The 14,539-nt window shown below is 36.4% G+C and overlaps 1 protein-coding gene across 3 annotated transcripts in view; it reads left to right on the plus strand.

Moving 5' to 3' along the window:
- Nucleotides 1-14,539, plus strand: part of EPS8 (epidermal growth factor receptor pathway substrate 8) — a 182,777-nt gene that overhangs the window by 114,027 nt on the left and 54,211 nt on the right. For all 3 annotated transcript variants that reach the window (XM_029955602.1, XM_029955604.1, XM_029955603.1), the window contains 4 exons: nt 839-918; nt 3,012-3,088; nt 12,903-12,970; nt 14,192-14,353. In XM_029955602.1, coding sequence (XP_029811462.1) covers nt 860-918; nt 3,012-3,088; nt 12,903-12,970; nt 14,192-14,353 — 366 coding nt within the window. In that variant the 5' untranslated portion in view covers nt 839-859. The remainder of the gene's footprint in view (nt 1-838; nt 919-3,011; nt 3,089-12,902; nt 12,971-14,191; nt 14,354-14,539) is intronic.

Raw genomic sequence — 14,539 nt, forward strand, 5'->3', positions numbered from 1 at the left:
CAGGCTCTGTGCTGACAGCTAGCTCAGAGCCTGGAGCCTGCTTTGGAATCTGTGTCTTCCTCTCTCTCTGACCTTCCCCTGCTCCCAATGTCTCTCTTTGTCTCTCAAAAATAAATAGAAAACATTAAATAAAAAATTTTTTAAAAAATGTTTTCTGAAGTTAATATCATCTCTTTAAAAACTGTTTTCTCGTGTAAAGTGAAAGGAATGTGTGAGTGGATACTTTTTTGGGGGAAAAAAAGGTGTATCTAAGTGTGTATGTATAGGATGTTTGTCAAATGTGCTTTGAAGGAAGGGAGATTAGAAGGAAGGGAGAAAGCGTAGGTGCAGGAAAAAATTTGGAGGAAAAATCTGGAGGAATATTAAATGGTTATCTTTAAATGATAGGGCTCTGAGTGGTGCTTTTCCGTTTTGTGCTTTTCTGTATTTGTACTTCCCTGTATTTCTTATTTTTTAATTTAATGAGCCTGTATTACTTTCACAATGAAACAGTACACTAAGTAATATTTAAAACATAAAACTGACCGATTATGAGTTTGAGCAAAATGTACAATTAGGATTATATGTGTAGAGGATTTGGAATTATATTTTAGATTTTTTTCTTTTACTCACCTAGATTTTCTTAGAATTCCAGTACATTAATGTTAAATGCCAGTTGAATCTTTGTTTCTGTGTCCAGCTGTACTTCTGGTTCCTGAGCTCTTGGAAGGTGGAGATCTCTACCCTTATATTTCTGCCATCATCCTGGTGGTGACATGTAATTGTTGAATGAATAACTTGAAAGCGAAATGTCGTGACCTTGTTACTACCTTTAATCTATGTACTTTTCTTTTTTCAGAACACAGGCGTGAAAGCCACAATGAATGGTCATATTTCTAATCATCCCAGTGGCTTTGGAATGTATCCATCTCAAATGAAGTAAGTTGGAAGGTTTATATTTAATTTGTTGGGGTTCTTTTCCAATTTGATTTGGTGGTTTTGTTTTATATTTCTAATGAAAGGACTAGCTCTACCTGTTTATGTAGTTTATTCCTCATTAATATTTAATTTCTAATACTAAGGTATGATAGTATTAAAAGTTTACTGTATCTGGTAAGAAAAAGATGGTAAGATAATATCAACCCTCAGTGACAGTGATCTAATAGAAGTCATTTTGTTCTAGTTATTTTATGTATTATTGCTTTCCATAGTTAAATACTTAAGAGCTTTCAGTTTCTCTGGAACATTCTATTACTTTTTTTTTTAATAAAATATTGGCGTTTGAGAATTAAACATCTCTTAGTCCAATCTGTCAAGATACTTATCACTGTGTAAAATGAGTAAAAAGACCAGACAAGCAAACAAATTATCCCTGTAGCTTCAGGTGTGATTTGAAATCACAACCCTGACTTCAGTTTCCATCTCCTTATATATCATGGTTAATATTGTTGTTATTTTCTTCTGGCCATTGTGGCATATAGTAGTTTTTCAGAATTCACAAGTTATTCACATCGTAAAGAGTTGTACTTCATCTTTTGTCTCTATAAAGATTATTGCAAATCTCTTTATAATCGGTCAGTAAAAGACACCAGGGGAGTATCGTCAGGCGCCATGTTTACCTTGTCTGTCAGTTATGCAAGCCACAGAGTTTGACCACACTCTCAGTCCTCCTCCCTTTTCTTACAATAAATACCCATTTAATCATGAATTTATAACATTTTCTTCTCTTAAGTAACTCTTATTTCTGTCCCTTTCTTCTGTCTTTCTATTCTAGTTCTACTCAGGGCCTTTTTCCCTACCACAATATTTTTTTCTTTTTTTTTTGTTTTTTGTTTTTTTATTTTTGAGAGACAGAGAGACAGTGTGAGCAGGGGAGGGTCAGAGAGGGAGACAGAATCTGAAACGGGCTCCAGGCTCTGAGATGGCTGTCAGCACAGAGCCTGACGTGGGACTCGAACCCACGAACTGTGAGATCATGACCTGAGCTGAAGCCGGATGCTTAACCGACTGAGCCACCCAGGTGCCCCTCCCTACCATAATTTTTGCAGCACCCTCTGCGTGGTTACCTTGCCATTTGGTGTGGGATTATTTTCTTTAAAAATGTTTTTGATCATGTCACTTCCCTATATTAATACACATACTCCATCTAGAGAGTAAAAATTTAATTCTTAAGCCCTGTATGTGCCTTCTCCATGTCTGAAACCATTCCTCTCCTCTAGGCGTACCCCACTAGATGTGTTTTTCCTTCCGACACTGGGCCTGTCTTTGTGCCACTTCCACATGCCTCTCCCTTACTTAATTCTCCCCGATTCGTAGAGCTTCTTTCCAGTCTTCTATATTCTGCTGAAATGCCAACTTGGCAGTCGAGTGTTTTTGGACATCCCGATGAAATCTATTAGTGTTATCCAGATGTTACATTCGGTTGTAACTGGTTTACTTACTTGTTTTATTAGCAGAATCCTGTTTTCTGCCATAATCCTTATTCTTCTAGGTTTTAGGGTTTCATAAATGTTCACTGAATTAATTTTAAAATTTCAAATATATGTTTACATCACCTAACATCTTAGTAACAGGAGGCTAGCCATAGGGTAAAGCTGGTCAAATTTAATGATAAATATTATTTTGCATTTTAAGTTTTTATGAAAATAATGTCTATTCCATTATAGCCTGAGGTGGTTAGTACTTTTTATAGTTGGATCACTGCTCACAACTCAGTTTAGTATGGCAAACTGAAACCCTTCTAAGATAGTTTCAACTTTATCGAATCTTCTTGCCTAAGGTTCTGGCTTGGAGTTTGAGAGGCAGCCGTGATTGGCATCTACCTCAGTCTACACCAGGGTGGTGTCATTTATGTTCTATTTCTGAACCAGAGCAGGATCTGGCTCATTTTGGCAAACCTAGGCATCATTCACTTAGTATGTTTTTAAAAAACTCATGGTGATTATGGTACCTTGGAATTTTTACTTGTCGTTTTGAATTTTTATTGCTTACTTTGGACTTTAACCCTGTACCATGACCATCTTTTATTACAGTGGCTACGGATCATCACCCGCCTTTTCCCAAATGGACAGAGAACATAGTTCAAGAACAAGTGCAAAGGCCCTCTATGGTATGTTGGTTTATTTGATGAGGTATAATTCTGTTTCCAACCGCGTTTCACAAATGAGGTTTTCGAAGCTATAATTTGAACCCCGCCTCGTTTATTTTAATTGGAGGGAAGTAGTGAGAGATAAGGATTGTTGAAAAAAGAACTTTTATAATAGCTACTAAGCCTGTGACTTCTTACTGTCATACAATTTAGAGCCATAGGTGAAATGTATCGCAGTGTTTTCTAAGGAGTCTCTTATGGCATCAGTGCGTTCGGTGGATCTTCCTGTCCAATTATTTGTGATATGATTGTTGATCCTCATGACTGATCATTCGATCGTTGGCTGACAGTTGCCGGGACTTCTTCCTTACAGCTCACGACCTTCTGGGTAGCGTTATAGTATGAGTAACAGTCCTTACATCATTTCTTCCTGCACTGCAAAACCAGCAGGCTTTCTTCCTGATTCTCCTTTAACATCCCTTGTCCTCTCTAGATTGTCTCATATGTAAATAATATACTTTTTAACTTAGGTATAAAATAGAAGTCATTGCTAAGAAGCAGCTCAGGACTCCTGACATATACTACAAATATTTGGGAATGCATTGTTTTCACAGGGTCTGCATGGGCTTTTATTATTGTACAGTAAAGAATAAAAACCATATTATGGTTAAAAGACTCAGAATAGTATTGTGGTTAAGAGCAAAGATTCTGGAACTAGACTTCCTGGGTTCAAATCCAGTTCTGTCATTTATTAACTGAGTGAACTCGGACGAATTACTTTACCTGTCTGTATCTCATTTTGCTCATCTATGTAATGGGGGCTATGTTGTGGGGTTGGTATGACAATTAAATGAGTTAGTATGTGCTTGCTTGGCAAGCACAAAATAGTATATATATTTGTTACTGTTGTTGACAGTATCATTTTGTTATCTACTATAGGAACTAACCCCTTTTATAAATTTGGAATTCTCTCTCTCTTTTTTTTAAACATTATCTACATATACAGTGTTTTGACTATGTTAAAAATGAACAGTTCTAAAGTTTTGTGACTTTTTCTGCCTGTATATTGAATGACTAGGTTTTTTAGGATGTATATTATACATTTATAAGATGGATTTTATACCACACATGGATATATTTTCTTATGGCCTTGTCAGTCTGATTAATGTCAGTTTCAGTTTTCTCCGGTACTATATTATGACACCTTTACCATGATCTAGTTGTTGTGAATAGTAGATCCAGAGAATATATTCAACAAATACTTACTTTATAACTAATATGTGCTCAGAACAGAGCTAGCAATATATACAGTTCTTGACTTTAAGAGACCTGCGGTCTAGAAAATGACTTGAAAGAACTGAAAATGAAGTTTTTTTGTCTTTTTGGATTTTGCAAAAATAAAATAATTCCGTCAGTCTTTATTTCTAGGTAGATACGTAAGTACTTCTGTGAGCTAGGCCAAGGTCTTCCTAGTATCTGTTTCCCTGACGAGTCAGTCATTCCAAAGATGAATAAGATACTTACACATCATTATAATTAAGCTTGGGTGATGGTGTGTGAGGTGCAGTGGGGGTGGTCAGTTCTTCTACAGGGGTAGGGGCGGGGGCAGTAGTCAGAAGGGATTTCGTAAAGACTTGAGCCTGAGCTGAAGTCTGAAATGTAAAGTAGTGTGCTCCAGGCATTTGGGGGGCCAGAGAGTACTGCAAATAGCAGTAAGAACCCTTTATAAAATTGACTGTAAGTTCTGTGAAGTTGGGCCATATCTGCCTTGTTTACTTCAGGATTCCCTAAGCACAGCACAGTGATTGATGTATAATTTGCGCTCAGTAAAATACTGGCAGAATGAATATAATGAATGTATGAATTGTGAACAGTTTGGTCTTAACTGGAGGGTACAAGGTGATACATTGGGAAATCCCATTAGAAAAATAAACATGGACCACAGGAGGAACAGTCATACAGGGAACGACTGGTCACTGAAGTTTTTTAGTCAGAGGAAAAACAGGTCTATTGTCTTGGGTCCCTCTCATAGCAGTCTGGAGGACGGATATGAGGAGTATGGATGGAAGTAGGTTAAGTCAGACATCCAAACAATAGCCTTGAGACTTTCGTTAAGGAGAAAGAGTACTATTGATCATCTCACAAATACTGTAGATCCGAAAGTCTGTTCTCAGAGAGCTAAGCAAAGGGATAAGGGATAAAAAAGTGGAATTCACCTCAAATTTTAATGTTTATTTTGTGTTAGTAGCACCTTCATAAAAGCGTAGATCCAGGGATTGAAAATCTTCAGCTTTTAATCAGTGAATTTATGTTTTCACCTTTTTTTTACATATAGAGCAAGCTGGAGGCTCCTTTCTAAGGTGAGGTGTCAAAGTCACATAACCTTAAGAATCTTGATTGTGAGAAAATGTGAGAACTTTGTGTCGTGTGACAAAAATGAACAGTGTATAGGTAAAACAGAGGACATAAAGAGAGGGAAAGAATGGAGGAAATCCAAGAGACAAGGAAGAAAGAAGACTTAGCAAATGTATTTGGCTTAGAAGTAAGCAGGTTGTAAGTTCCTTGAAGTTACAGATAAAGTTTCATTTCTCTTTGTATCAAATCCTCACCCCTCTTTCCCAAAGGGGCTCTCAGTCCAATGCCCATGGAATGAATGACAGGGAAGAAATATGTTCAGATTTTGAATGAACTTTCTCAGTAAGTAAGTTGGAGTTACAACTGCAGTTAGTTAACATTGAGTTATATTAGCCTCCCAGTTTCAAGTTTTAACTTTTTAAAAAAATTTTTTAATTTTTTTTATTTTTGAGAGACAGAGAGAGACAGTGTGAGGAGGGGAGGGTGAGAGAGAGAGGGAGACACAGAATCCGAAGCAGGCTCCAGGCTCTGAGCTAGCTGTCAGTACAGAGCCCGACGCGGGGCTCGAACCCACGAACCGTGAGATCATGACCTGAGCCGAAGCCGGATGCCCAACTGACTGAGCCACCCAGGTGCCCCTACTTTTTTTTTCTTTAATAGGAGGTGGTAAAGGATAGGTTTATAATGTAGCTTATTACGATGTATGCGTTTTCTTAAAAATTTTTCTTTTCACAATGATTAAACCAGTTGAATAAATCTTTCGAGAGTTAATTTCTTTCCTGGGTGGTACACGAACGTCTTTGGGATAAATCGTACAGTAATGGCCATTGTTTTTTATACACCGGCCACAGGTTAGATACTGCATCTAGAGTGTCACGCAGCCTGTCTTTTACATGAGAACACTTTTCAGATCTCATACCATAATGTGCCCCCTAGACTGATTCAGTAATTCCGTCGTCTCTGGGAGGCAGCATGGGTTTTGGAAACCAAGCAGTTTGGGGCTGAATCATGGCACTTCTACCAAAGCACTGCCATATTGAGCAAATGATTTTACTTGTTGGCCCCAGTTTCTTCATCTGTAAAATAGAAATGAATATAATATTGTGGTAAGTTTATATGAGAAAACAGAAGTAATGAGTCTGTCATGGCATTGAGGGGGAATATCGGAGGGTTATTTTGTGTCCTGGGTCCTCAGATTAATCAAGGCCCTCAATTTTAATATTTTGATGTTACCTCCAAATGATGTCATACATACAATGTGTAATTACAGTGAAACTTGGACAGGATTAAGTGGTAATGTTCAAATATTTTTTAAGCTTATATTCCAGATACTACCAGAAATAGGTTTTTAAATGAATCTTATAAATGTATTGTGAACTGCACAATTATGATGATAAATTTTGCATCTTTTGGATATGTGTACATTTATTCAAGGAAAGTAGTTAAAATATACTGCAGTTTAATAACCCTGTTTTGCCATTTCTTCATTATGATGCAAGAAATCTCGGAGCCAGCATGTGAGAAGCTCTAAATCACTAAAGTCCCTGACAACATAAACAAGCAGAAAATAAATATTAATTTCATTCTCCTCCACATACAGCACGATGGTAACATTTCATGGGGCTGCTGTTATCAGGGAATTGAAAATTTTATATATATATGTTTGCAGTTAGCCTGCTTGTCAGAGTCTTTAAGCACTAAAATTTAATATCATTTTTTTAATTTATCTTTTTTACATTTATTATTGAGAAAGAAAGACAGAGCATGAGAGGGGGAGGGGCAGAGAGAGAAGGAGACACAGAATCTGAAGCAGGCTCCGGGCTCTGAGCTGTCAGCACAGAGCCCTGCATGGGGCCGAACCCGCGAACCACGAGATCATGACCTGAGCCGAAGTTGGTCGCTCAACTGACTGAGCCACCCAGGCGCCCCTCTAATGTCATTTTTAAGGGAAGTACTTATAAAATATATTAAACATTCCCTTCCATCAGGGTGTGGCACCTGTAATCTCTTGTCCATGACTCAGAGGGTCATCAGTTCACACTAGCTTGTGTACCTTGGTGTGTTCAGAGGCTGTGTTCTTTACCTTTGTACCAAATCATTCAAAATCATTTCCCTTTTGAATATCTGTGGCTGCTTTTTCTGTGCAGCTGTGTCCCATGTTTGTCACTTTTCCCTGTTGTCAACGTGCCTTCTCTAACAGTTCTTCTGATATGTAGGGGCTGAGCAGCTAGATAGAAAATCTTTAGTAGAGTAAGTAGGTTCTGAGCGGGGAATTGAGGGTGCTGTTAAAGTCTGCATTTTAAGATGTGTAAGTTTTGATGTGTAGACGTGTGACATCTCTCCGCCCTTTAGAGGACTTCCTTAAGCGTGGGCTCTGCTATGTTCTGAATAGTTGAACTTCCTAGAAAAGTAACTTCCCTTTAAATTAGATATTGCCGAATTTGTAATACAGCCATTTATAAAAATCAGCTGTTTAAGGTCATCCTCTATCCAGAAAAACTCAAGTTTCAGAGAATCATCAGTTAGCAATATTTCATTTTCATCACCAGCATTTATAGTAATTTTGAGACTTGTACTATTTGGAGTCCTAATAGTATCGGATAAATGTGGTAGACGGGCACCCTCTCAAGTCTCATTCTAGCCTTAAGTGTCAACTTTTTTTGTGAAGTTAGCAAGGAGGAAAATCTATTTGGGGTTTTTCCTGTTTTTCTTTTTTCTTCTTTTCTTAAGGAAGAACTGGTAAGAATTGAATGTAAGTAATCTATAAAACATACAGGTTCTGCATAATTGACTTTACTGTAAACTTTTCTATATCTTTACACAGCACTTGGCTTCTCTTTCTCATAGCAGGATTTCTAAATATAGCATTTGTCTTAATAGATTGTAACCCACGTGTTTTACTTTTTGTACCTATCATTCTTCTCTTCCTGTCCCTTCCTATCCTTTGATCTTGGTTGGGAGTTAGTCTCTTTGGGTAACTGTCATAATTGAAGCTGAAACAATCTCTTACACATTCGGGTGGCATTCACAAATTAAAGCCCATTTCTCTTTCCTCCAGATGCATCACTTACAGCGTGTATTTTACTTGGAGGGAACATTTAAATCTTTTTTAAGAACAATTTTGTTTTAATTCTTAGGAAGTACATGGTGCATGATTATATATTATCAGGAAGTTGGACAATGTTAGAGTCAAAATTCAACTTCATAGAGTGTGCTATTGCTTCATCTTATCGGAACATTTTAAAACTTCTTTTCTCCCAATGGGACAAATCAGTAAAATTAATTCTTAAATAATGCAGTTTCATAAAAATGGCCTTGTTTGCTTTTAATTATTATTTTTTAATGTATATTTGTTTTTGAGCGAGAGAGACAGAGTGAGAGTGGGGAAGGAGCAGAGAGAGAGGAAAGAGGGAGACATAGAATCCCAAGCAGGCTCCAGGCTCTGAGCTGTCAGCATAGAGACCAACACGAGGCTCGAACTTCTGAACCGTGAAATCATGACCTGACTCAAGGTTGGACGCTTAACCGACTGAGCCACTCAGGTGCCCCAACCTGTTTGTTTTTAAAAACAGTATGTTGGTTTGGATACTGACGTGTCAAACTGTAATTGTGGCTGCCTGGATCATGAGAGCCCGTACTTCTCACTCACTGTTCCTCAGTGCTTCCCATGAAGTGCCTCACTGCTTTGGAAATTACGCACTAAAATACCGGGAAAGGAATTCTCCTTTACTGTAGTTGAAAGTGTTAAGTACTCTGAGCAGTAATCCATTGTTTTATTTAGAGAGGGAGATAAATACTCAGCAGCTGCTTTGATGTTACATTCTCCTTCCCTTTTTTAATTGTGAAATCCTTACTTCTAAGCGATGTTTCATTTTCTGAAAAAGAGAAAATAAAATTTTCTGAATATTAGCTCTTATAAATCTTGCTGTGTATATAAACAGCACTACAGACAAAAGGGAATTGCATTTAAATAATCAGGCCTGCATGTTGTAATAGTTGCCATTATACTAATTGAAGAGTTAAATGAAACCTACCTTTTTGTTTTTTTAGTTAAGACTTACAGTTTTAAGCTCATAGCAAAACTGAATGGAATATACAGAGATTTCCCATATATCGTCCTGCATGTGCATAGCTCTCAACAGCCCTCACCAGAGTGGTACATTTGTTAGAATTGATGAACCTATATTAATATATCATAATCACTCAAAGTCTTATGAAACCTGAATTTAATGTTCCTGATCTGGAAGTTGATTATCACATAATAGCTCAATAATGCTGAAAAAAATCTGAAAAAGCATATCAATAATGCTAAAAAATCTGTAAAGAATTTTTATCATTGGTCACTGAATTCATTTAATTCTGTTTCTGTGGGTTTGTGTATTCTGTTCGGTGTTATAAAAGCTAGTAAGAAAGGCAGTAAAACCACAACCATTGGTACATGATCAAGTTAAGTTTATTCTTAGCTCTAATTGATTCAGATTGAGAAAGATGCGGGGATAGAAACTGAGGCATTAATTTGGGAGTTGAACAGCCTGTAACACAAGAAACCCAAAACTACTGCCAGATTTATTCAGTTATTATTTGATACACTATTTGGCCATGATTTACACTCTTACTTTGGAAAGAAAAGTTTTCAACCTAAAGAGGTAACATGTAGTAGATGAGTTGGCTTTTGTACAGATTTTGGACCAGTCTTGGCTGTCCATTAGAATTGCCGTGTATAAATCCCAGTACCCAAACTGCACCCTAGACCAATTATGTTAGACTCTCTAGCACATAGGACCCAGGCATTATTTTTCAAAGTTCATTCTAGTGTGCAGCCAGGGTTGAAAACCACTGTTAAAGTGGGGAACATCATTAGAGGCTTTATCTGGAGTATCATTGAGACTTTATTTAGACTTCTCATACTTTTTTAAGGCTTTTGGTGAGATTTTCAGCTTAGGAGCATAATTACTATTTACAGCTGTAGTTGAGAGTACATATGATTCTTAAAAAAAAAAAAAAGAAATGTACCATAATTGCCTCTTAGGAACCTTCTTTCAGAATTTCTTATTAAAATGTTAATATTAACCTTTATTTATTCATCAACTTAAATCACTGGAACTATTAGTTTGTTTATAAATCCATTTTGTGGCATTTGTATATTTTTAGGGTCTTTTAAAGGTAATTTCTTGTAACACATACATCTTATTTTTTATGCAGCATTGGAGAGAAAGCAGTTTAAGAATTTCTAAAGTGGATTCTTCATTTGGAATACTAGAAATAAACCTATCTTCCAGGCAATCAGAATGATCAGTTAATGTCATGTTTTTTACAAATACCATCAAAAAGGCAATGTTTTTCTATTGTACTTATAAAATACCCTCCTTTGGGATTAAAAAACTATATTAGAAAATTAGGGAGAACAAATTCTTACTTCATAATGAATAACTTGAATTACAAAACATGCATCGGGCTCAGCTGTGTTTGCCAATCACTCACCTGAAAGACTCAGTGAAGCATTTGAATGTCCTGGGGTTGCCACATCACAGCTGGATACCATGGCAACCATTGCCATTTCTTTTGCTGTCTAGGTCTGACCACAGGAAACAGAACCACCTTCATGTTCTGGGTCTGCCATTGAGAGTTGTGCTAGAAAATAATAAACCAGTGATTCTGAAAATGATTTCTTTCTTTCTTTTTTAAAATATAATTTATTGTCAAGTTGGCGAACATACAGTGTAAACAGTGTGCTCTTGTTATTGAGGTAAATTCCCGTGATCCGTCGCTTCCATACAACACTATTTAAAAATGGTAATTATTTCTAAAAGTGCTTTTGTCAGAAATGTTCCTCAGTTACGTATTGTATTTCAGTGGTTCTCCTGAGAAGTTATATATTTGTTAATATCTCACTTTGATTAATTCTCAGCTAAGATTCAGAAAAATCATGGTTGTTTCTTTTCTTGATATATAGAATACAGTCGTGCAAGTGAAGCTTATGTTTTGTATATTGGAATAGAAAACTTAAGGTGAAACCAGATCTTTCTTTTTGATCACATTATTTTGGTAGGAACAGATGGATCATACTTCTTCAGGTCATCATCGAAACAAAAAAAGAAAGGTAGCAGATACTGAGTTTTGTAGTATATTTGTTTCTATTAAATACCTTTAATGCTGCAAAAACAAAAATAGAGTATATTGGAATAATATCAGACTGATGTAATATAAGGGACATAGATATTTTTCATCTAAGTCTCAGATAAATATAAATGAAAACTAATCACTTTCATATGTAATATGAAGTAATTTATCAGCTTTAAAAAATTCTGTTAACATTCTTAATCTGTGTATGTCCTTAGTATTTTTATACTTAGTTTGAGTTCATGTTCAGCAGAACTTTTCAATGTCTGAAGTTGGAGGAAGGTCTAAAGATTTCCGTATTAACTGAAAGAAACATTTATATTTGAAAAACAGTTGGATATCAGGAAAGGTTGGGGTATGTGTGTGTGTTAGTAGTGTAGGAGTTTTGAGATTTGATCTTATTTAACCCTTTTATTTCACAGTGAGAGTGCTGAGGCCTAGAGCTAAGCACCTCGCACAATTTTAGCGTCCTGCATCGAGACAGAGCCAAAGCCAGGATCCTTCATCCCTGGTCCCTACTTAGAAGGGCTTCTTTTTCATTGTAGCATTCTGCTTTAGGAAAAATAGAGCAACTCTGAATTTAAAAGTAAGCATGTTACTTGATTACAAAGTAACATGTGCAAAATACTGCCTCCCCATATTTTATATTTTATTTTGGTTTTGCAGCATTTTACAAAAGAAAATAAAGGTTTATTTTGCTTTTTAAGTAGTGTGGTGCAGTAACTTTCCACCTGACTTTCTTATATTTTCTAACAGCTGATATCTACAATTTTGAGTATCATGTTTGTTCTGTAGCTGTGTGGAAACTGTTAAAGTTTAATGGCACTCAGTGTGGTTGAACCATGTTTTGAATCTCCTCATACTCTCTCCATAGTTTGGATGCTGTGAAAGATGTTCCTTATAGTGGCCGTTATTTTGATAATGTAGTCTAACTCACAGAATACAGTATCTGTGACAGCATTTGCAGTTCTGTTTTGTTCTCAATACATTAAGAGATGGGAGTTACCAGCCAGTTTTCTTTTTCTTTCTTTTTTTTTTTTTTGCCAAAGAGTAGGTATCTGATTGATAAAACCCCTAATTAAATAACATTTTTCCTACACACCAATAATCTAAATTTTATCTTTGAGATTCTGGTAATTTGCATTGGGTCAAATTGTTCTTGCATATCATTTAAGCTTTCTGGTGGCTTTTTCATTTAATGTGAATAATGAGTGTTTTCAGATACACCACACAATGGTGACTTGTCAGCTACTATATTTATATGTGAGATAGACTAGTTTCAGAGATGGCCACAACACCCTGATACATGAACTTTAGCCTGTTGGTGGGTAAATAATGGCTTTTTCAACGTCTCTTTCAGAGCAAAGGAAGAATTATGCTCGGGACAGTGTCAGCAGTGTGTCCGATACATCCCAATACCGTGTTGAAGTAAGAGGTTTTGATGTTTGCTAAAATTTAGAATGAACCTTGAGGGACATAAAAATTTGGTAGCAAAATCAGAAGGATGTTTTATTTTATTCCTATGATGTACTATGAATTGTGTTCACCTTTTTTCTTTTTGAGTTTTGTAAAATTTAGATGTAAAATATCAAAGTATCTTGTTAGTCTGGGGTTTATTTATATAGAGAATAAATTAAAATAACTACTCACTTATCATTGTCAGCCTTATTTTGGTTAAAAACAGGACAAAGGCATCTATTTTGTATTATAGAATCTTAAACTTATGCCTTTGGTGGTTTCGCTGAGTGGTTTAGTTTTATTTTTCATTTTACCTAAAGTCATTAGTCGTCCTATTTAAACAATGGTTTTCTTGTTTAGTTTTCCTGTGTTATTATCTATCTGTTAAGATATATTTGCTCTTAACTGGAATCTACTTATGTGACTTGCTTGTAATAGAAACTATTTAAATAGGGAATAAATTTAAAGTGTTCTTATTTTCAGTTTTCTACCCGTAGCAAGCATGCCTAATTAGATTTAGAGTTTGCTTCAGGGCATGCACGAGTGGCTCAGTTGGTTAAGTCTCTGACTCTTGATCTCGGCTCAGGTCATGATTTCACATTTCATGGGATCGAGCCCTACATCGGGCCCTGTGCTGACAGCCTGGAGCCTGCTTGGGATTCTCTCTCCCTCGGACTCTACCCCTCCCCTACTCCCTCCCTCCCTCTCTCAAAAATAAGTAAACTTTAAAATTTTGTTTTAGTTCAGTGAAGACTTTGACAGTTGTTACAGTAGCAGTCGACTACTTCTCTCATTTATCGTTGTCCATAGTTTTCAACCTGCAGTGTGTAGCTTGCCTGCTGGTATTCAGCACTTAACTAACCAAAATGGAATAAAATGGGAGGGATTAGTTTTAAGAGAATGTTATTTAAGCTGTTTAGAATTTATGTTGTTTATATAGCTTGACATGGCTCACTATTAAGCGGATGTAGGAACTTTATGACTCCAGGCCCATGGTCTGTGTTCAGGGAAACCCCGTTTGTCTTCAGTATCTCAGTAAGATAACCATGAGGTTGGTTGTAGGTACTTTGTGTTGGTTTCTCACCTCTCTCCTCACTGACTTCAATGAGGTTACCATTGTTTTCTTTTGGAAAACGTGTACTAAGAGACTGTGTGTGTTACATATATTTTTATTTTTTTGTCAATCTTAAGCACTTGACTACCTTTGTTCTGGATCGGAAAGATGCAATGATAACTGTTGATGATGGAATAAGGAAGCTGAAATTGCTTGATGCCAAGGGCAAAGTGTGGACCCAAGATATGATTCTTCAGGTGGACGGCAGAGCTGTGAGCCTGATTGACTTAGAATCAAAGGTGAGCTTGTAAAATTCGGACTATTTTACTTCTAAGAAAGTTGCACAGGCATTTATGTTTACAAGCAGGCCATATTGTTTAAAAATGGATGAAAATTGGACAAAAGAAAATTCAGTGATTTTTAAAGGAGAAATATACTGCATACACATCATGCGTGAAAAATCAGTTCCTGAAACTAGAGATAGA

The sequence above is a fragment of the Suricata suricatta genome, chromosome 10 (assembly GCF_006229205.1).
Source record: "Suricata suricatta isolate VVHF042 chromosome 10, meerkat_22Aug2017_6uvM2_HiC, whole genome shotgun sequence".
NCBI lineage: Eukaryota > Metazoa > Chordata > Mammalia > Carnivora > Herpestidae > Suricata > Suricata suricatta.